Genomic DNA, 24,694 nt, shown 5'->3' with positions numbered 1-24,694 from the left:
CCTCTTCCTGAATGATCCTGTGGACACCTGCAAAACGTTACTGTGCACAGTTCATCGAGCTGGACTTCCTTTAAATGTGAACACTGAAGAATTCAACATAAGCTGTATGATATGGATTATTCATACAGGTACATGCATTTCAGATTCTTGCAAAAGTAAAGAGTGAGCGGCTCGACTACTAAAAACAACGTAATAGACTCGTCGAGTCAACGTGTCTCAAAAGGCCAAGTTATGCATGAGTCGAGTCATTGAGCTTGCATGAAGCTGTGCTGGCCGATGACAACCTAGTTCATCATGAGGATGGATGTGTAAGGCAATACACTCTCACTACCATTACCAATAGGGTGAAATCAAAGGAGAGCAATTTTTCATTTGAAATAAATGGTTTGTGCAGCTAAATGGGTCCCTCATGGGTGTGGATTGTGTGCCTAGCATTCTCTCTCCTCTCTTGATGAAAGCATGATTTTCTAGTCTAGAGTGCAGTATTGTACATGATTTCACTACCAAAATATCACATGCAGGTAGTTAAGCAGAACATGCAGTTCAGAAAGTATCTTCATCAGAATAATATTGGTATATATATGCCAATTGTGTCCTGGAAAAGAAGAAGAATGAATCCCTCAGCGGGGCTTCATTATTGCTACAGTATGACTCATTGTTTATCTGCTGAGAATGACCATTTACATAAACAACACACAAATGGAAATTGTGTGCCCTCTATTTATATTTGCAGAGGGCAGTGATCAGTTCTCCTTATGTTAGTGGCATGTGATTTATTGGCTGTCATTTACCAATGCACAGGATCTGAGTGCCTAACTGAATATTAGAGGAGGATTAGGGGGGGTTGGGTACATCAATGGACGAAACCACAACAGATGTTTCATCGAATTAGACCTGCAGCACGTGCTGAACGTACTTAAACATATTCCCTGCAGCTGTACTGTACTGCATCTATTGTGTAGATAAGGACATCTAATAGAATAAATAGATCATTCTAGCTAAAGGGAAACATCTGAATGAACTCTGCACACGCATAACACGTTGCTAGGTGTCCTCCTCAGTACAATGACAGGATTCACAGTGAATACCGTAGAAGTTATCCTTGAAGGTTAACAAAGTACTGCTGATATGTTGAACAGTAATGTAATGACGTGGCTAACTTGTGTAAATATGAAAGACAAGTACCGGCACAGTACCATGTCCTTTAAAACATTTTATGCAAAGGGTCAAAGCCTCTAATATGTCGCACGATCCATAACCACTTCTGGTCTTGTACTCAAAAATTCATTTCTGTGCTGATCGTGCCAATGTTTTATTCATCAGCCTAGATGCCAATGAAAAAGTCCATCTCTGTGTATCTGCTCTTTCCAATACATCAACCAGAAGGCAGTGACGTATTGGCCCACGCATTCCAGCGTGTCCGGATTAATAATGCCACTGCTTCTATTTGTTTCTTAAAGCATGCCCGACTGCTCAGAGCCCTGACATTGGAAATAATTGCCCTGGAGCATGCACAATGCCTACAGCTCATGTTTAGCTATTAATATTAACAGTATACGTATATGTGCTGTGTTTGAGAGCCATGGATCAGTGAAGCAATACTGACCACAGGACATGGTGGCACTCCACAGATGTGTCAGTGAAACAGTACTGGCCATGGGCCATGGTGAGAGAGTACATATGTGTCAGAGAGGACACATAAAGGGACACTGTGCCATGTCCCAGGGGGAAGCTACGAATTCTGGAGCCCCCATGACAGAATTTGACACTGCCCTCCACACAACTAACATCCCCTTGGCACAATATTGTGTGAAAACTGTGCCTGTTTTTCACCTTACTGGCAGTGCCACTGAGTATAGCTCAGTTAGAACCACATGTGGCTTGCAATCGTGTGAAATCCCAAAGGTCTTTGATAGTGCCACATGTGTATTCATGAGATATGTTCTGTACTGATATATGTCTTCTGAGATTTAGAGTAGAAAATAATTCTGTAAGATGTCCGAATGATGCGCCTCATCAGTGGTGGAACAAATTATCTGAATTTTTACTGATGTGAAAATAGCAATATCACAATGTAGAAATACTCTGGTACAAGTAAAGGCCAGTATTCAAAATTTTACTTGAGTAATAGTACAAAATGATTGGCATCAAATCAAATATAAAAGAATGGCCTGTTTCTCATCAATATTATTGGATGCATTGCAGCATTAGTAATGCATAATGTGTTCATGACTTTAATGTTGCAGCCGGTAATGCTGGGCGGATTACGCGGATAGTAGCCTAATTAGCTTAACCTAATTAGTAGCTTAACCTAATTAGTAGCTTAACCTATAAATGATAGGTAAATAGATAAATGATGATGTATACATCATACATGTATACATCATACATCATCATTTATCACTTAATGTATGTTTTGTAATAATAATGTACATCTGCAAAGTAAGTAAAGTTGTCAAATAAAATTGTAAAAAACTATAAAGTACTTGAGTAAACATGCTTGATTACTTTCTAAGATAAATAGGTCTACATTACATTCCATATAATGAAACTGAAATTCTCATTGATCTTCACATCAAAGAGATGTTTGGCTTTTCCATTTAAAGGTAGACAAATTAGGTTTCTTCTCATTTATTTTCACTGCGTACTATTCAAAATCAAAACAGTCGCAAGCTAACACAATTCCAAACACATTATTACCCCTCAGTGAAATTCAATTCCCAGGGTGCTCTCATTCCATTCCCACTCACTCACTTGAGAGAAACATTGAAGCAACTGAGTTGTTATTGCCTAAACACAATTAGCCATACATTACAGCAGGTCTATGGGCCATGTAATGTCAAATGCAATAGCAAATCTTACAGAATGGAACACAATAAGCCCCCATCCCTCTCAACACACATGCTACACATGCCAGTTTTCCCACATAACTAATTTGACAGTGATTCTAAAACTGTTGTCACTGTGATGGCAATTCTCAATATTTATGGCAGTACGATGCCATCATCTGGTCATTTCTGCATATAGCATCAAAAATGTGTTGTTTGTGGGTGAGATTTCTTTTTTCGTGTTTTCCATTTATAATTCTAAAAGCTATTCTACAATAATTGCCACTGGGATTCCCTAATTCCTTGCCTGTTCCATCAGTGACTATACTTTTTTGTTTTTACACCAAGTTTAAGCTGCATCATTCAAAACAAAAAATCATTTCATGTAAAGGATCAAAAGTGATCATGAGAAGAAGAGTCCGTATGCAAATAGATAGTTTAATCAAATGTCTGTATTACACAGGTTCTGGCCAAGCAAAATGAACAAGCAAGCAAAAAAAGAACCTGCACAAATTATACTGATACGATACGTATCACGATACATGGTTGACGATATATCCGATAAGATACGATTCAATGATTTGAAATCGATACAGTAACTATTTAAAATACATTGACATTATTTTAAATTGAGTAATTAAACCCCTCTTTTTCTTTTTTCTTCAAAAAATGTATACATGCCACGCACAAAAATGTAGTATTGATACAATCGATTATTTGCATAGCAAAACGATTCGATACCGATGATTTGCATTGCAAAACGATACGATAATCGCATCGTATCGTTTTGCAATGCAAATAATCGGTATCGAATATAGTCAATGTTGCTGTTTTCATTTCGATTTACTTCGATTCTCGATTTTTCGATGCAGTTACTATATCGTTAGACCCCTATACGCACAATGTAACTTTCCTCTTCTACCCCAGATTTGAACACGGCTTGTGCGCAAGTGCTGAATGATTTACCATTGAGCTACTACCTGCCTGCATGCTTGCTCAGGGGATGAGCTTTAGGTCAAAAGTCTTGTCAAACCAGAAACAGGATGGATCTAATGTCTCAATAGAAGAGCAGGGAGACAAAATACAACCATCCCAACTGTATACGTTATTGTATTAACATACTCTACTATACACATTGTACAAAATTATTGTACATTTTGTTCATTAAAAAAGTTACATAGTGCCGCTTTAAGCTGTTCAGTTGATTGGAAATATATAAACAGTACCTCAACCCAAGGCCAGTGCAGTTTGGACATAGGCGTAAATTACACCGACAACACTGGGGCTGGCCATTAAATATTTGGCATGGGAACTGCAGTTTCTTAAAGAGGTTAGTTATAAACAGGACACCTGAATGTAAAATTAATTAGCTAAGATATTTTATTGGTATGAAATCATTGAGGAAGCTTATAGCTTTAAAGGTTTTTATTCCCTCACATTCACCACAGTTTGACGTTTTGGATGGCTCACGAGTCGAGTCACGACACAAAAGACAAATTGAGGATCTTTTCAGTGTGACTCGTTTGTCGATATCTTTTCCTGTCTTTGTACAAATGTACTCAGAACATCCTACTTTGTGTTAAAGGGGAATACCATTCAACGGTTTACGGCTCATGAGCATTTTATGAGCATGAATAACTTCATCAGAGCAAGAAAGTGGAAAATTAAAACTGTAATCTGCAATGTCATACTGATACAGCCCGGAGCTGTGAACAGGAGACCGATTGCATACTGTAGGCTCAATAGGCCTACAGTATAAAAGTACCGGTATATCACTTTTATACTCAAATGTGGTTCCCATTGTCATAGCCCTATCAAATCAATAAACACAATCTTCAGAAATGCAGGATGGTGTTTGGCTGTGTGTGTGTGTGTGTGTGTGTGTGTGTGTGTGTGTGTGTGTGTTGGGGGAAGGGGAATTTTGTGTGTGTGTGTACCAACAATACCAGAGGGAGCTCCACAAATAACGTTCAACCCAGATTTGGCTCAAACAGGGGGTTAAATTTGTTGTATGTATGCCACCAACATGTGAAATGCTCTACCAACAGTCATAACAAATTGTGGATTCTTAACTCTCCTTCAAAACTGCTCTAAAAAGCACAGGTGGCTGCAATTGAGAACTGGGCTAACCCCTATAAAATTACAAGCCTATTGTCTGTCTCAAAATGTTTCAAGGAATTGAATACAGAGAAACCGAATGGAAACGAGCCATATGCTTTCTTGGGTTCATTCAATCCTTTTAGCATTGTATTTTGTATTAAACTGTAGTTTTCTCTGCTTTTTTGCAACCCGTTAAAAGTATTCAATCAAAAAATACAGTATCTGTTTTCAACTGCAATGATTTTATTCTATTCATAGCTCTATGATTTACATCTTAGTGCAGCACGCCCCCTCCTGGTCAGACAATTTATTACAAGGTAAAGGAACTTTTGTAACAAATGGAATAACTACTACTACTAGCCACAATACAAAATATAACTAAAAGGGCCTGGATTTTTCCTCACAGTTGCGACATAGATCTCAGAATGTTGTATGTTTAAAAGTCTCACATTCACGAGAAGAAAAGACAAATTCAGAAAAATAAAGCCACAATAATGAGAACAATTCTAGATGTAATTTAGCAATTGTAAGAACAAAACTCATAATGCTGAGATATATTTGTTTTGTTTTTTAACAATTCAGGCCCTTTTAATTTTAGACAGCCACCAAACATATCAAATGCATCACATATCAAAGCATTTTGTAGGCTAGTCATTGCACCATTACACGTCTACAAGTAACAATGATATTAGAACATTATGAGATTCAAGACACAGTGAGACATAAGACACAACACTCATAATGTAAAACTTTAATTCTGTGCCTAGTTTGATTAATGAGTTTCATTACTGGTTGTTAGTTCATCAAAGTACAGGGATGGAATGCTGTAAGCTAGAGTCAATAATTATCAACAAGACAGTGCACACTTGTGATTCTGATTTGTATTGTCATAGATTTATAATACTAGGCCTATATATATATATTTATTTATACATCCCTTTTCACTTTTATATAAAATAAAATAAACTTAAATTTATTGCAAAATTTGCAAATTGCAAATAATTGACTGACAGATCACACCAACACCAATAAAAGGAAAACGGCAACAAAACATTAAAAATAATCCATATGATGGCTTGCGATTGTATAGAATTCACGTCATTCTCGCTCTCTCATGACATTGACTACCAAATGCCAACCCTTTCTATTTATAAGGCCCGTCACGCTGTACATTCCACCCCGTGATGTGTCACCAGTTTTAGTGCACCTATAGCCATGCACTAAAATACACCCATGTCCTTGCTCCGGCTGCCTCTTTGATGCTAAAGGCCCATTATAGTTAGTTGCATGCTGGTGTCTTGCACCAAACATAGCTCATCTACAAGCTCACAAGACAACACTTGGTTAGCCTATAGGTGCATTGTTTTTGGTGCACAACACGGACATGCCACCAAGTATAAATCAGGCCTTAGTATTTCTGATATAAAGGTTCTGCTTTGTTAAAGTGCTTGGTGTGGAGTACATGGGGAGTATACTGTAAGTGCTAGGCAAACTCGACAACAATGATGTAAACATGGTCATAGTAAGGAAACAGCCTTTAGGGCACTCGTTATGCCCATGTGTTGGTGATCATTGAGGCTTAACCAAGTATATGCCATATTATGTATCTGAATACTACCCTTTTGGTCTGTACAGTGCTTATCTAAGATACATCCACGTTGTGACCTTACATGCATGTCCAAGGTGGTCACATTTTACAGTATATTTGTTGAGATTAATAGGTTACGTTCAGCTGAGGCTCTATACAGATGGAAAACAAAATTAACTTATATGAACAGAATCTTTTAGGGAAAACTCAAAACAAGCCCACAGGCCATATGATTATAAATATTAAAATTTTACAATAAAATAAAGATATATTTTAACGTATAAATTTAGTCTGTTTATTTACTTAAGCGGCATTTATTGGAGTTTGAAGGCTTGGTTCCAAATGCCACTGGAGTGTTGTAAGAGTGAGGTAAACATGAAGATGCGAAGGGGGACAAAAGTAAAGCATCTGAACCATTGTAAAGCACATAGAGCAATGTAAAGCACAGTTAAAAACATTAAAGAAATCCACAATAGGTTGCATACAAATTTGTGTACAGTATTTCACAACCAAATAATTCCACATTAAAGCTAACCTGCCTGGTGTATTATGTAGCAGTGTAAACATGAATAGCACATACTAGAAGCCTTCCCCAACTCAACTGTCTTACAGTTCCATAGATGAGTCCAAAACAGAACTTGAGACAGTTCAGTGCTCCTGAACAAGCATTCATTTGAAGAGTGAAAAAAAAAGACATAAGACACAAATGTAAACCCCTTTTCCCCAAAAGTTGGAAAACGATAAACAAAGGCAAAATGATGTGCATGTGACCCCGTCATATATCTCATTACAATTTAAATATAGGATATATAAGCCTGGCATGGCCAGACTAATATCGCTGCATAGATACCAAGGGGCAGATAAAAAAAAGCCTTGTGATAAGCACGCCCCATTACATACTAGTTCCTGATTGGTCCCTCACTACTTCGGAGGGATTGGAATCCAATCACAACTGAGCGGTGCCAGACCAAATCTGCAATGGCAGAATCGTCTGGTTTCCAGGCTAAGGATTTATAGCTTTAGAATAAGGTTCTTGTTACAAACATTACCACAATGTTGTGGGGGATGTTTATCCATAAGAATGCATTCTCTATGATTCTCACAAAAAAGTGATGCTTGGCTGGGAGAGAGAAAGCGTTGAATTATTGTGGTGAGATCATGGATGCGATGCCACACACACACACACACACACACACACACACACACACACACACACACACACACACACACACCTCTCTCCAATGACAATCACGTTTCTGCTTTTTCGTGTTGCTGCAAATCTCTCGCATGACATTCCCATTGTTTGAGTTGCAAGGTCCTGGCCTGGTTTAGATCCCGGTCACTGCTAACTCAGCATTTGAGCAGCACGGCTTGGATAACCAAGACGTGTGGCAAGTACTGGGAGCTGACAGGTGTGGCCTTTCACCTCATCAATCCATCTCCCTGGTCTAAAGCCTTGTAAGGGGGATAGATGACCTCCCCTCATTGGTCTAAAGCCTCATTGGTCTAAAGCCTCATTGGTCTAAAGCCTTGTAAGGGGGATAGATGCCCTCCCCTCATTGCTCGGCTTATACGCACAATAAGCTACTTCCAACCTACTTACGTATAAACCCACTGGCTCGATCCAGTGCAGTGAGATACGATCACACGAGTTAAATGCCATTGTCTTTCATGGAATGTTGTTCGAGCGTGCGTGCTATCTGATCAAGCAGTTTGATACTGGTAGAATTGCACACACATTCATGAATAATATTTATCTGTCCTCTTCGTGAAACACGTTAGGAAAATAAATATGAATCTATGAACATGGACAGCATTGGCGCATTAACCTCCATTACATGGATGGCAAATCACAGACCATCTGGAATGGTGACAGCATAAAGCATGAATTCACAGGTGTGCCACAACAGTTGTCACTGCAACATTCAGCAAGCTATTTGTGGTTTATATTCCATTTTTCAACCTTATAAATTGTATGAATGATCATCAGTATCGTTTAACCACTTAAACACCAGCATCCGTATTGATCGGCTATTTAAAGCAAAAGCTTTCCTCACAATAACAGAATACAGCAGCATAGAGGCCTAAGCCGGGACTCCGCCCAACCATATGGGGCTTAAGTGGTTAAACAATAATAGATAGGATTTGAGGATGGGGTAAGGGCATGTCAGTGGGACTGTAGCCTCAAGCTGTAAGAAAAACACTCTGTCCGCCACATTCTAGTTGACATTTTATACGACCCAGATGCCCCCACACGCACCCCACACGCAGTCTGACATTTCTGAGACACAAATTGAATTTGGTCTAGCCAATGAGATGCTTTATCCGTTTGACCTTCCCATCTATCAACCTACAACTGTCCTTTAATTTCAGATACATGGAAACAGGACTGTGACACAAAACTCATTTGGCAAGAGAAGAGACAAGCTCAGGCTTTGGATACACATGCCAATTGTTGCCATGGTGTCTGCCAGCTACAATGATTATTCAACACGACTGGTCTTGAAAGAAAATCTTTGCATTTCTGACAGAACGGTGTGTATGCTATACTGCATGACAAGAGTACATACATAACGGCAAAACTACTGCAGCTCGTCTCTCACCGCGTCTCGTCTGAAATCTCTCAGACACAAAGGAAATCCTGTTTTACACAGCCGTAAACCAAAGCAAGCTTAACAGAGTACAAGGACGCCACTTGCCGACAACGTTTGAACACCACACTTGTGCAGCCAATGCTAAAAATAGGGAATCAGAGGTCAGCAAAACAAAGACAAACAATATTCATCTTAAAGTGTTTAAGCAGTGATAGGCCCAGAGAGTATTGAGTAATATACAGTACTGTAGGGATAACAGGGAGTTGTTTCTAATTCATCGTATTTGCTGTTGCCAAAGTGGTTCACCGATTGTCCACACACACACACACACACACACACACACACACACACACACACACACACACACACACACACAGGAAACTAACACTCTTGAGATGTGCAACTGTAATGGGAGCACTCTGGATGCGAGGCGATACCGCCAGAGAGCAGACCAGGATGAGAGAGGAGACAAGGGTCACTCTTAAGCCACGCACTACGGAGTATAATCAGGCTTTTAACACCAGCATAACGGACAGAAAACTGGAAGAGTGCCTCACTCAATCCTCCTCGGGAGTTAATGTTTCAAAATTCACGTTTGCACTCCTTATCACGTTCAGCCTGAAACCTAACTGTGGTCTATTTTAAACACAGAGGACGCCATACTGTTAATTTATAGAATTCTACTCACACGCGTGAGAGGAATACAAAGCCATAGTGTACTATGGCTGCGCTGCACTTCACAAGTGAAGTCACAACTATGAAGAAAACAAAATACAAAACAGTACAGGTGTTCCCATGATGTGTTCAAATGGATAATTAGTAGTAAAATAGAATGGATAACAGAATATCGTGAATAGAATTAATTGCCATGATATTCAATATAACTGTGAGTGAGCCTGCATGTGCATTAAAGATGATGCATTTTACACATGCAGTGTCACATACCATACACTAAAGAATATCTCAGTATTTCAGTATCAGTAAAACTCTAGGCTACACGTGCCGATAACAATGTTTGAGTCATGCTCTGGGGTGTGCGTGACAGCTGTACCGAAAAATCTTAATGCCCAATGTGTTAAATGCTTAATTTATACTCTCGTCATATGACAAAACAGCAGATCCACAAGCTCACAACTGGCTTCAATGTATTCATAGGATTTGTGTTGCATTTTGAGACGATGACATTACACATCATCAACCAACATTATTAAAACATTTAAAAAATAAATGATATATCTTTTGAATTCCATTTATAAAGATTTTATACTTCTATACTGCATATAATTACTGTGTTGCTATGGCATGCCTAATTGCATATAGGACTGGCTTTGAACAATTGGGATATGGATGGATTCCTTCACAAACTGCCCCTCGCTCATGTTCAAATCACAGTCGAGTACAACGCCGTCACTCCTCATAAGGACCAGAATTTAGATCCCAGATGATGGGAATAGTGATGTGTAAAATATTCGGTTTTCTTTTGATAATGACTTAATGTCAATGTGCAAAATGGCTCATGATCAATCAAGGTTAAAGCCTCCATCAGTGTGGAAGAGTGACTTCTTACTAAATACTACATCCAGCTTTCCCTAAAACCCACTGACACTGGATACCTCCCAGAAATATACAGTATACAGTGACCCTGAAACAAAAAAGGTGCACTTAAAGAGATTTCCATTCAATTTAAAATGCAGTTTGTGTGTCTAACAGAAAATAAGGCAAACATACAGGTATGTGTGTGTGTGCGCATGCTTGCGTGTGTCCGTGAGCTATACAGTCTGAAATATGTTGAATGTCCACGTCCAGCAGTTGAAAGTGGTGTAATGACATACTATTGGTCCGACAGTCATTAGACCGAGAACCTAACCCAAACCCCTGACCTAACCATAAACGCAAGCACGGAACAGCGCATGTCGGACCAAGGCATGTTCGGGACCGACGGGTTATTTCTGCACGTCGGACCTTTGGTGTGTCAGATCCCGGTGTAATATGATAACATTATGCTGAAAATAAATTGCATCAATAAGATATAAACTTAAAAAGCATATTGAAGAAACAATTATAAAGGGGGTATGACTGGAAGTAAGAACTTCAACTTCCTCCATCGATAAACTCAAGGCCTGCTGTACATGATGTGCAGAATGTAGCATGAAACACATTGTTTGTTTGTCTGATTGTAAAATAATAATTGTTTTAAAACATCAACAGCAAATCAATAAACCTGAAAATAATTGTCTGACAAGGAAACAGTTCAAACCTTTGGTAATGCATAGATCTAGCCCACCCCATGTGTCTAAAGCAACTGCTTTTCCTAACATGTTTAAAAAAATAAAGGGAAATGACATTAAGAACCTTATGGCTCTGCTTTTTTCTTTTCCTCCTTTCTTTCCCCCTTTGATTTCAGTTTTTGGTTCACCGAACATAAATCTTTTATGCTCTTTAAACAGTTTTGGCTTGTTTGGTTTCTGAACCAACGTGATTATTTTGAGTAGAGCAGTAAAGTAGTCCTTTCTCTTCTACTGCCATGTCGTAAAGGGAGTGGTATGCATCTTAACGCCCACTTTGTCCGGCCTAGTTGGGAGGCAGGGAAGTAAAGGTGGCTTATTTTGACCTCAGGCTATAGTATCTGAGAGAAGCCTGAAAATCACCCACCACTTCTCCCCTTTACAAGCTAACTAGGTTATTAAATAGAACAGCACCTTCCAAGTGATGGTTGCAAAAGTGGTCGGTAGAGTTGTGAAAACAGCCACAGACAAGGATATAGGAGCATTTGGCCCGTGGCTGGTGGTAATAACCCCCACCTGATATTAGGGCAGGAAGGGTTCGTCCTCATCCTCGTCCGCGCTGGGACCCGGGTCGCTCAGACACCTGACGAGCTTCTGCGGGTCCCTGCCTCCCTCCTTCTCACCATCCTTGTCGTCTCTTCGCCCCTCGGAGGGCGGTTTCATCATCAAGCCGCGCTCCTCGCCATGGCCGGCCCGACGGAACTCATCCGTGACGTTGACTGAATCTGGAGATTGGGGGGAAGCCGGGTCCACATAGATGGTGGGCACGCTGCCCGACATGGCCTTGGAGCTGTAGTTCTGGGGGTCTGGGAGAACATTCCACGGTGGCACACGGTAAGGATTCAGCGCAAATGGATTCAATGACGGATGAACAGTCATTCCATATCAACACACAGTCAGTAAGACAAACTATATTCAAACATTCACATTCCACACAGTTATAAATGTAATGATATCACATCCCAAAGCACACAATTGCAAGCTAAAATAAATGTCAAGATGGTCCACGTCACAACAGCAAGAATGCAGGGCAAGCCACTGATTTTTAATGGAAGGCATGCCGATGCAGTTTGCGCCACTTCTGGTAGTTCAGAATGAATTTAAAAAACACAAAACAGAAATATTGTATCCATATCTAAAATCCTTTCATGGCATGAAAATGGCAGGACTTGGTGTCTATGCTCTTGCTATACGATTGTAACTTCACCCTGTCAATCATGAAATCAAATGATCTCATGCATAATACAGAAATGAAAACGAGCAACCGAAATGATGCATGCATGTTAGGATCTTCACAGTAGCAGGGTTACCACAACTGAATGAACATGGCTTTTCTACACTCACTACATACCTGGAAAGAATATATCCTCTTTCTGCGTCTGATCAGCTTTGAACTCAGTATCTAAAATGAAACCACACACTGGTTTACATGCCAGCTGGCATGCCAACATATTTCCAGCACGGAGGAAATATCAGGCGTGGCATATCTCTATGTCTAGACTACAACAGTAGCGGTAGCAGTGGAACCCACACAGTGATCTACACAGTGAATTAGCGTAGGTCTTTTTAAGATCATATAGTATGCATTGCATGTGGAACAGGTGGAAAGCTGTTGCTCATTGGTGATTCATCCGATTGCTTCAGTAAAATGTGGCTGTTTGTAAGTGGCTGTGGTTAAAATGGCTGGACGTACCCGAGGACAGTCTGGCTCTGGTGATGGTTGGGGAGTCTGGTGAGGAAGCAGGCACTGTCAGGTAGTTATTCATCTCTGTTATCTGTTTGGAACACACACAGTGACACGTTGAACCTTGGTGAGGCTTGAGGCATGGGGGTGAGGCATGGGGGTGAGGCATACACCCAACAAAATGTTATTACAATTCAACATGAATTCACAGCAACTGCAGAGTTTGATAGCGAGCATTAGCCAAAATTATCCTCTGATTGAAGGAACTTCACACTTCAACTAATGTAGGAGTCGGGAGATATACAAATGAATGTGGTAATTTTGTTATTTACCGGAGTTCAATATTCAAGCAATAGCATAATTAAAATGAGTTAGTTGAACACATCAGAGTACAGCAACCTCTGGCTTTCTCCATATAGCCAAAGTCCATTCTCATTAATTAAAGGACCTATAACACTTTTGTGTTTTTGGGGATCTCATATGTGTTTTATATCCCCACAAATAACCAATTTTGAACAATCAGGCTTTCATATCATATAGGTGCTTTAATGGAAATTGCTCTCAGGAACAGCTCAACTGATTTTGGTCTCATCGTGATGTCATCAATGTCACACTACTTTGTATATTTCCATCTTCTTCAGTCTTCAGTTTCAAATTTGCATTTCCACTTTGTTTACAATGTCCACCATTGTTGATTTCCCAAGCTGGCATGGAATGGAAACAAGCCTGGTTTTATCTAGCATCAGTATTATAATGACTTAAATAATCTGCATATCAGCACCCCCACCACCTCAGGACATTGTGGTACTGCAGCTAAAACTGCTTTCAAAGTCCAGAAGGAATGACAAGGCCTGGTGATTGAGGCTCAAACCATTAGAAATAACTTTGATGGACATAGACAATATGATATTAAATATTAAAAGCAGTTTCAAAATGCATGTTATTTGCGCTTTAAGTAATTGCAGACATGATGGCTAAGTGCAACTCTACTGTACAAATAAATCAGACCCAAACCGTGCAATGCAAATCAATTCAAAAGGACAACCAAGACTAATGTCTCTAATTAGAAAATAACCACACTTTTGGCTAAATTAGTGAATCACTCGCAAGGCTGTTGTCTCTGCGTCTATCCATCTTACTTGCTTACTCGGAGTAGTGGGTGAATACAAGCTCTAAGAAATTGGTGAAAAGACACAGAATGTAATGTGGTTGATATTCTGTGGTATACTCCGAATATTGACAGGATGATGATGAATAAATGATTACTTTTGTAATGCTGGATGTTTGAGGTAATTTAAGGACGTTCAAGACATTGTTAATGCTGCCATTCCTGGACAGTAGTAGTATATCAAAAAATAAAGAAGCCACCTTTGTGGTTCTGGAAAATGAGAAGCCTGCATTTATGGTTTAATTATTTGGAAGATGGTATTCTAACCTATACTGTAAAGTATAGGTTATGTAAACAAGTTTACATGTTTTATACTGTAAAGAATGACATGCCCAGAATGGCGACTCACAGCAACTGCAGAGTTTGATAGCGAGCATTAGCCAAAATTATCCTCCGATTCAAGTGGTTAACTCACCTTCTTCTCCAGGTCGATCATCTTTTGCTTCTTCAGAAGTAAGTCGCCCAGACCGTCTTCAAAGGGATCAGCAATGAGAGTGTGTCTGTTGTACGAGCGCAGCTGGAAAAAAGAGACACCAGCATAAACTTACACGTTCATAAAACAAAGTGGTGGTGAGCACTTGTCTTACTTCAAGTAGGACACGTGGAAATGTCAGCAATGACAGAGCTATTAATAAAGGCGAGACCTAGGCTTGACAGGACCTATAATTGCAAAAGTGTCTAACCAGAAGTACGGGGCAACAGGAAGTACTTCCTGTACTTCCGGTTAGACAGCATGTCATTCCGAAGCAAATATCTTTTGTGGGACTGTTCTTTTTTGTTTACTCAGTGTCCGACTCCTACATACAGTACATGTGCAAGCTTGTAGACACCTATTCTCTCAGGCTTATGGCAAATAGTTGTTTATTGTCCATTGTTTTGATGTAAAGCATCCTTGGGTTCATGAAAGTTAATACTATTATTATTATTATGCTTTTACAACAAATCAATTACTTTTTAAATCAAATATGATGTATAGAGGTGGCAAGCCTTTGGTGGACAGAATAGGTTCAACCAAAACAAGCACACCCTCTGCATTAACACAGCAATGGGGTTGTGCATTGTTTGGTATAATGGAAAAGTCTTTGCTTCTGATTCCGAACAGCATACTCTAGCAGGGGTCCTCAACTAGAAATGTTGAAGGTCCACAAATATGGTCCAGTCTCATGCGCACGCAAATAAAATTGCGGGCCACGTGGGCCCCACAGGGTGGGGCTGCCCCCCTCGCCCCCCACCCCTAGAAACAACTATGTCTGTTTAGTACAGTCAAACCAAGCTATACAAACCGGGTCCCATCCCAACCAACACTGGGGTGGCAGAGTATGAAAATATATTTTGTCACTTATAAATATATTCATTATTCACACCTCCAAAAATCCAATTTTGTTCATTCAACTGAATGTGTGAATGTGTCACTGCTAGTGAGCCAGTCAGCGAGACATTGTCATCATGACATGCCGGCCCATAATACACACATTCAGAGTGTTAATTGCGTTTCTCGGCATTGACCGAATACAACGGAGAATTCAACTCGCGATTGCGGTGACTTTTCTTCTTCTTTTTCTTCTTTTTAAAAAAAAATGTTTTTTAGTGGCTTTTGCCTTTATTTTATATTTTTTATGGAGGGACAGACAGTAGGCCGACAGGAAATGGGAGAGAGATGGGGGGTCATTCCCACTGAGCCACGGCCCAGGCCTTTTCTCTTTATTCTATCATTTCTCCAGGGTCCACAGAGGTGTGCCGCCGTCCGGTTGCGGTCCGCCTGTTGAGGACCACTGCTCTACAGTATACACATGGTTAAACAATTAATCAAGCGTAGCGTTAGTTCATTTCTATTTTTTTCTTTCTCCTCATGAGATGGACAGATGGACTGAGAACACGGTTAGGTGGGACCCTTTCTGTTTTAAGAGCTAATTCTCTCAAAGTAGAATGTACAGCTACTGTATGAAAATGGCCATTTTCACCACAAATCGGCCATTTTATTGGCACGTAACCAATAGTAGTGGTTAATTGGTAAGTCAATACCATATTAAGTGAGTGTTATTACATTTTAACTCATGTCATCTTCTGTATGTAGGGTTTAATTGGATTAAAAGCTACATCACAAACAGACAACAGTATGTTCAGATGGGCGAATATAAGTCAAGCAGTTCACCCATCACTTGTGGGCTCTATTTATATATTAATGACATATGCAAAGTCTCAAGCATTCTGAAATATGTTGTTTTTGCCGACGATACCAACATCTTTTGTGCTGGGGAGAACCTTCAACAACTATTGGAGGTTGTCTCAACAGAAATAGGAAAACTGAAACTGTGGTTTGACACTAATAAATTATCACTCAATCTGAAAAAAACTAAATTCATGATCTTTGGAAATAAAAAAATACATTCTAACCCATTAGTTGAATTAAAGATTGATAATGTAAAATTGGAAAGAGTCTATGAGAACACCTTTTTAGGAGTAATAATTGACCACAAATTCACCTGGAAACCCATATAAAGTATATCCGGTCCAAAATAGCAAGTAGTTGTTGGTGTTCTAGGCAAAACAAGGTATTTATTAAATTATAAGTCACTGCTCACATTATACAATACGCTAATATTACCATATCTATCTTAATGTGTGGAGGTCTGGGGAAATACTTACAAAGGAAACCTCCAGCCACTTGTCATAATACAAAAGAGAGCCATAAGAATAGTGCAAAAGGTAGGGTATTATGATCATACTAACGAACAGTTTTTAAGGCCTAATAACATTGAAGTTTATTGATTTAGTTGAACATAAAACAGCTCTTATCATTTATAAAGTAAGAAATAGACTAATTCCCAAGACTATCTTATCATAATATTTCAAGGATAGGGAAGGGGGGTATGAGTTGAGAGGAGACTTAAATTTCCAACAACCCAGTGCCAAGACCACTCGGAAGAGTATGTGAATCTCTGTCCGAGGGGTTAAGATCTGGAATGGCCTACCAGAGGAAGTCAAACACAGTAGTAACTTTTCAAATTTTTAAATTTAAAATTGCTCAAACGAATCCTTTTGGCCAAATACAGCATACTATAGTGAAATTACGTATATTGTGGATGTTGACGTTATTGTATGATCAACTGATACATTTGTACAGGTATTGATGGTGATGGTAGTATTGATAGTCATTAGTGCTGTCATTATTAATAATTAATGAATTAATATTATTGTAATTATGTTAACTTGACTTTTGTTTTGTGAATCTGTTAATGTTAATGTAAGGAGTATTTTCAATGTTAATGTAAGGATCAGTATGTTCTGTTGTAAGTAGGATAGGCATTTATAAGCTTTTAGCTTCTGCCTACTCTTTTTGATCATCTTTATGTTTTGTCTTTTCTATAACAGCTTCCATTCATTGTCTTTAAATATTGTATTTGAAACTGAAGGATGATCAAATAAACTAAACTAAAGTATGAACCTTGAGTGTTAATTTAAGTCTGTATCAATATGTATGTCAATGCAGTATTAGCTAACAACGTACAGTTGTACGTATAGCCCTGCCTAGAGTAGACCCATGAGGATATTACAGTGTAGTACTATCTTGTGGTTTGACGGACAGTGAATGGCATGCAGTGTCTAATTCTACCCTGAGGCGTGTCCTCTGAAGGTTGCTCCTCAGGATCTTTCTGATCTCTTCCTCTCTGCCTTTAGACAGCTGAGGCAGAGCCCTCTCAGGTGGGGGCACCACCACCGGAGGGGGAGGCTTCTTAGGCTGGATGTTTCTGAAAGATTTAGAAAAAAAAAGTTAACATTTCCAATGTTAGGTGCAACCGTGCAAACTACAATTTGAATTGTCCAAATCCAAATCCATTTCTGGCCTGGCCAAAATCCATAGAATGAGGGGAAAAAAAGAAGACAAAAACAAGACCTGAGAACTATTAATGGACAGCTGATTGGTCGTTGCGGTAGAGCACGACCCTCAATCACCCATTGGAATGTAAATGCAGCCTTTCAGCCTTTGTATCCTACTCGTCTGGCAGGTATTATCTCTTTGAAAACCTTTAGTGCTACGATTGTGCGCGGGGAGACAACAATTAATACATGCCTGCCCAAAACGTAAAAACTTCCAATAGATATCCAAGAGACACCCTACCACATCTTGGTAGAAGGACATACTAGTTCCACATTTGCTTTGGCAATACAGGTGTATTCTGATGTCAATAATGAAATGCCCCATTGAAATGAAATGTCATTTTGAGAGTGTGAGTGTGAGAAGGAGAGAGAGCGACTCACTGCATGGAGACAGCGGACGGCATGGCGGCAGGCATCTTGACCCCCCCTCCGCTCTCCACTAACTCGATGGCCTGCTTCATCTCCATCTTGTGGTAGAATGCAATGAGCTGGGGCTCCTTGGATCGCTCCCCTGCAATCAGGCACTTCTTCACATACTTCTTGTTGAAGCGGTTCAATCTGAATGAAGGGGAGAGCAAAGAAACAGAGGTGGGCACGTGTTAGCGGTGGGGGAGAGAACAGGGGGAGCAATTCAGCGAATTATAGTAGTAAATTAGGAATGCATAAACTGAAAGGAGATTATTCAGAAATGAGTCAAAAAGTATAATTCTGTATCACTGTTCAAATCACATACTTGTCCTTCCAGTGGTGGTGGCCATAATGTCCACATATGTCCTCAATTCCAGTTAGCAAGTGGTCCAGGAACTGGATAAAAAAAGAAGAAAAGGTCACTTTAAAAAAGGGGACCACAGAAAAAGAAAAAATAAACTAAATGATTGACACCGGATTCTTGCATCCTTGATCTCTACATTGCCTTCTGTAATCTGAGCAGGCAGCAATAAAGTAGAAGACAGAAAACATGGGAGAGCAATTGCTCTCATATATATTTGAGAACTTGGCTAGATCCAATACAATGGTCTGTTTGGGCTTGCAACATGTCTGGCAAGCCAACACAAAGAGCAGAATGCGTCCGAGGCTAAACACTTTTGGTGTTTTTAATTATAGCTAGCAGCCACAGAGCTGTCGCAAAAGTGGAAATTTTCAAGAGAAAAACACCACATGTCTGGCAGGTCAACCGTCAAACAGTGGCTGTGTGCCCAGCATGGGTGCCAGGGACATGTACTGACTGACAGATCTGCTGTTATTCTGATTCAGTGGTGGCTGATCACAGGCCACCACTGTGACAGCCTGACAAGCAATGTTGCCATGGGAACAGGCAGTAACGCCACATTTATTTTCAATTTGCAGAAGGTGACTGATGCATATGAACGGTGGCCAGCGGGGGCATCCTGCTGCTCCAGGGGAGTTCTGCATTGATTTTGAATGAATCCAAGTTAAGTTGTCTCAGTCGATAAAAGGTTTATTTTTCATCCTGCATGTCTCCAGTCGGTGCCCTCAGTTCCTTGATGCAAGATGATTCTGTATATTTCATCATCACTTCATGCTACAGTAACTATTGAAAAAAAAAGCAGACTCCGACTTGAACTTGAGAATGAGAAGGTAATAAGAGAAGCAGAGATAATCTAAGCAAAACCATCCCAGTTAATAATGTACACCAAAGCTTGTTGAAACGATAGTTGGCGCATTGGCGCTAGGAAAACTGCCACTGAGAATCATTTCATAGCATCTCTGGTAGAGGACTGGACAATAATCATTTGGATTCATCTCTGTGCTTTAATGCAGTGGTTAAAACTCATTTTCATTAAGGACCCCCAAATTGATATGTATTTTTGGCTGCAGACCACCATCTGAAAAGATGTTGCCTCCATGAGAGAACATTAAGTGTAGGAAATATACTGTATTATACACACCAGTATAATGAAAGAATGGTTTTTCAGTTAGCTCAAATCATGGCATGAGTCGTTGTGAGCTTGTAGATCAGCTAATCTTCAAATAAAGTATAAAATAGGGCTAAAGGGGTTAAACTGTTAGTCGTTTTGCTGTGGACCCCATGGAACCCCCACCAAAACAGTGGTCTGACATGTTTAGCCCACTGACTTGTGCAGACTTCATAAAAATAATTTGACTCTAATCTGGATAGAAAATCAGATTTGGTCTGCCAGTCTGAGCAAGGCCTATGACTCACAGTATACTTGACTTGGTTACTGCTGTGTGCTGTCCATTTTCTAAATCATGCCGGAGTTTGGATTCCATTTATTTCAATACGGTAAAATGAACTCGTTAAAGTAACCTAAATTCAAATCATCAATTATCAATCGTGCAATGATGTTGAGCCAACATGAACTGAATTATTCAGGTGAGATTGCTAAAGTTTTAATGTCTGTAAAGGGAGAAAAAACATGTGCAAAATCTAAAAATAAAGCCTAAAATACACATACACCTATACCAGTAAGACGCCCGGCCGCGCTGAAACAACAGAGCTTCTTAATACGGCACAGTTGAGAAGCTGGAGTTAAACTATTAATCTGGTGTCAGACTGTCAGTGAGGTCAGATGTAGAGTTGCTGGCCGGCTGCATACTGTATCGTTGCTGTCGGGAGGAAACCTCATAACTCCATTTTTGAGGTTTAACATTTTTGGCATAAATCAGTGCAATTGAACACTCTTTATGTCTGTGTGTGGTTTCAAAAATATTGAACCAATGGAAAGTAGTAAAAAAGCTTTGGACAAAATTCCATTGGACCCCCAAAATGTCTGCTAAAGCAACTAACTCCACCACCTCTCCCCCTCTCATGGAAGTAATTGACAATAAAGTTACAACACCAACTTTGATGAGGCTGTATTGCTTTGTTTTAAAAATATAGGGTTTTCTTAATTTCCTGAAAAAAATATTTTTTTCATTTCCTGAAAAATGAACATTTTGGAGTTATGAGGTTTCCTCCCGACAGCAGAGATGTGCAAATCTAGTATGTCAAACCATGTATGGCTTTCCAGGGTTTGATGGGGTCACAACCTTCAGGAGCTTGTCACGAGGCGTTGTGATCTTCATATATGGAGACAGCCATGTACGTATGGAGAGTGTCACGAGGCGTGATGTACTGACAATCATATACAGTATGGAGGCGTGAGTAACGGAGCGACGGATGTGTTTCTCAGGTTTTCATAGTAATCTGCAATAATGCACAATATTATGGCAGAAGCTGCGAATAGACAATGACATGTACTGACAGTGGGTTGGCCCGTTAAGCTAGTCTGAATGGCCCTTGCCCGGCTCTGTTGAGTCTAATCACCGGTCTTCTCCAGCGCAACAGAAGCCATTAGAAGAGTCTGCTGTTTTAGCCCAGGGGACTGACTGGTGACTCACTAGTAAGCCCCAGAGAGTGCCTGCATGTGCATGACATGTGTGCCCTTATCTCCCCTATATTAATAGCTATAAGAGCCACTCAGGCCGTCCATGGCAATCACTCAAGGGCATATGCAAGTACCCGAGGAAACAGTGGACAGTGTGCGTCCATTTCTTTAATAATCTTTAATAATTGAGATAATTAGTTTGCAAATGGTAAAACTAAATAATGTTAGGAAGACCATCAAAAAGAAGATCCTCATTAAGATGTTCCATCATAGATAATATATTAGATCCATGGACGTGACATTCATTGTGCCAGCAGCAGTGCCTTTGGAACAGGGTAATCCTCCTGCTGGTAACACACATAACCAGCAGGGGGAAGCAACACTCAAAATATGACCCCAAAATGTTTCAATGAAGAGATTCTATATTTTGCATTTGGATGTTCATTCATGTGCTCTGTCCCAAACCAACAAACGAACAAAAAAGGTATTGTGTTCTCTTCTTAATATCTTCTAAATATTCATAAACAGTTATGTGTCTGTCTAGCCATGTAGAAACTGAACAAGCACAAATACATTGAAACCTTCCATTCAGTCACCCTGACTGTATGTACCCAACAAGGCTCATTTGCACAGGGTACCGTTGCAGTGTGATTTGCACATGTTCCATTGCAAACTGTCCATCAGTATCGTGAATTATGCTGGCCGTGGGAAACACTAAAGGAATGACAGGATGCGAGGGTGGGATATTTGGGGGTCAACAAAGCAAAAGAGGCATATGTCAGTGCCTCACAATTTAGTGCTTGTTATGTGGAACTTTTCTCAGAAAGTGGGCCAACAATATTTACAGTGGCAGTTGACTTTAACACCATCGGGGCCCATGACGTAAATCACCGTCAAGTTCAAGTGCACGGTCATGTGCCCGAGATGGAGATTGATAATCTCCGTCAAATTACTGCTATGAAAACTGATCGCATCGCTCTACAGCCTAGAGGCGCTTGTTGACGATGGGCACATTTTATTAATGGATTAAATTAGTCCGTGTCCTCAAGGTGTTAATCATCTGCTGTTCCAAATAAATTCCATCATTGCTATATCCCATCCTATTCTAATATGCATGTGTTTGCATTAAAAAAATGTGAATTAACATACAGATACTGTATATCACATTACCAAAGCTGAAAAGAATACAGGAGTTTATTTTCGGATGAAAACAGCAATGCAAACGCTTTTGACAGGTGCCACCCTGGGCTGGGGCGGCTCCTGTCAGAGGGAGATGTTGATCGGGGGAGGAGGACAGGGGCGCTACAGTATGTCCTGGGAAGGGGTTCCTCACTGGCATGCGAGTCAGAAACGTACAACTGCAGTGGCAAGCAGTGGGAAGAATGAATGATGACTACATTCAGAGAAAAGGGGGTAAAGTGTCTAGTTTAATTATTTTTTTAAGAATGTGGCAAAACAATTTAATTTGAGGTCCTGCTCATCCCGTTTTGTGCATTCCGCTCTTATGCTTAACTTATACTTGGGTGTGCACCAGTGTTGCGTGCCAAAAATAGCAGATGAACAAGCCTAAAGTTTAAATTAGGCTTTAAGAGGAATGACAACATCTCAGAACTGAAGTGGAGTCAAAGCTGGTGAATGGTGATAGTATACCTGGGTATGAATCTCCTCGTTGATGGAACGTTTGGCCTCCTGCTTCTTCTTCACAGCCAGCAGCTCCACCAGGGGTTTGATGGTCATACCCTGGAAGAGGAGGAGGAAAACAGCTGAAGTTATTTTCAGTGTCTTGATGACAAAGGCGTAAAAAAGTTCATGCAAAAAAGGAATATATTCCCAAACAGGTTCATGGGAATAGTGTCAGTATAATAAAGCTGCTGACATGAGGGGACAGGAGATAAAGCTCTGGTCTAGGGTATACTGTATAATATGTTAGTTCCACAGAAAAAGATCATAACCACTTCAACCCTAGCATTCATATATTGGGCATGTCATGTCAATAGGTGAACCTTCTGTGAAAATAGCAGATCTGCAAGCACACAAGTTATAATGAGCTTGTAGATCACCTGTCCCCTGGGGTCAATGAAGTATGAGCTGTAGGCTTTTTAAATGGTTAATGCATGTCAATCATTTGCACATAAAAAGAGACTCACAAGAGGAAGTGAAAGTGATTACATGGGTTTCCAAACAGTGGCCCACAAGTTACGACAGGATGCAGCTACAGTACGCTCTCTGGTTTGGATTCATATAAACAGAGTGAAGCAACAGCTTGTAGTTCACTATTCCATGCCAATGGAAAAACACTTGAAAAGTCTGAATCATAATGTAAAACATAAGCCAACAACAGAACATTTGATATTTGAGCCTCAGTCAAGCAAAGCACCGGAGCTTTGTTCACATTGACAAAGCCTTTAACCTCTGGGGCTTGTGTTGTGGGACACTGATCATACTGATATACAGTAAATATGAGTCTGTGCACATGCAAGTCCACAGAACACTACATGTGTGTAGTGCAACTGTGTGTGTGTGTGTGTGTGTGTGTGTGTGTTCTGTATGTCATGGCTTGGGAGATTAAGTCTGGCCATCTGGTTAATCATAAGAGCCTAAATAGATGACACATTGAAATAAGACCCTGCTATGCGTCATGTCCAGTGTGGGTCTTCAGCAGGGGGTCCTCAGACTTACGACAGAAGAGCTGCCAATATTTTTGGGTGATGGGAACATTTTGTTTAAGAAAAACAATGTCTGTAAATACACATTCATATGAATCCAACATACTATTAGCAAAGCTAAGATTGTGTAAACAAACACATTTAATTAACCAACCCGAACACTGATAATAGTTCTATGAAGCCACTTGGGAGACATTACATAAGCACAACCAGGAAAGCATCGGTGTCATTTTAGAGTTAAAAATAGCAGATATACAAGCTCACAGCGCGTACATCTGCTATTTTTGAACATTTTTGAAAAATCTTGAAAGAAAGACTGATTTAGAAGGCATTTGTAGAATCAGCCTCAGGTCTTCATTGGTTAAAAAAAGTAAAAAAAATTAAAATGGTGCATTTATATAGCGCCTTTATCCAAGGCGCTTTACATAGATTGTGCATTACATTCACCCATTCATACACCGATGGCAGCGGAAACCATGCAAGGCACCAACTAGCACATCGGGAGCAATTAGGGGTTCAGTGTCTTGCTCAAGGACACTTCGACAGTAACTC

General features: G+C 40.0%; 1 protein-coding gene across 1 annotated transcript in view; it reads right to left on the bottom strand.

The window, feature by feature from the left end:
- Positions 1 to 5,149: 5,149 nt before the first annotated feature.
- The window catches only part of slc9a1a (solute carrier family 9 member A1a), a 48,019-nt gene continuing 28,474 nt past the window's right edge, over positions 5,150 to 24,694 (bottom strand). Inside the window, exons 6-12 of the mRNA XM_080769028.1 lie at positions 23,127 to 23,216; positions 18,860 to 18,930; positions 18,508 to 18,684; positions 17,861 to 17,996; positions 14,663 to 14,764; positions 13,089 to 13,170; positions 5,150 to 12,201 (exon numbers count right to left, since the gene is read on the bottom strand). Of these exons, the coding sequence (XP_080625154.1) occupies positions 11,918 to 12,201; positions 13,089 to 13,170; positions 14,663 to 14,764; positions 17,861 to 17,996; positions 18,508 to 18,684; positions 18,860 to 18,930; positions 23,127 to 23,216 (942 nt within the window). The 3' untranslated portion in view covers positions 5,150 to 11,917. The remainder of the gene's footprint in view (positions 12,202 to 13,088; positions 13,171 to 14,662; positions 14,765 to 17,860; positions 17,997 to 18,507; positions 18,685 to 18,859; positions 18,931 to 23,126; positions 23,217 to 24,694) is intronic.

This window comes from Protomyctophum bolini (genome assembly GCF_963924005.1).
Source record: "Protomyctophum bolini genome assembly, chromosome: 7".
NCBI lineage: Eukaryota > Metazoa > Chordata > Actinopteri > Myctophiformes > Myctophidae > Protomyctophum > Protomyctophum bolini.
The sequence above is the reverse complement of the archived record's forward strand: the minus strand, read 5'-3'. Positions and strand labels throughout refer to the sequence as shown.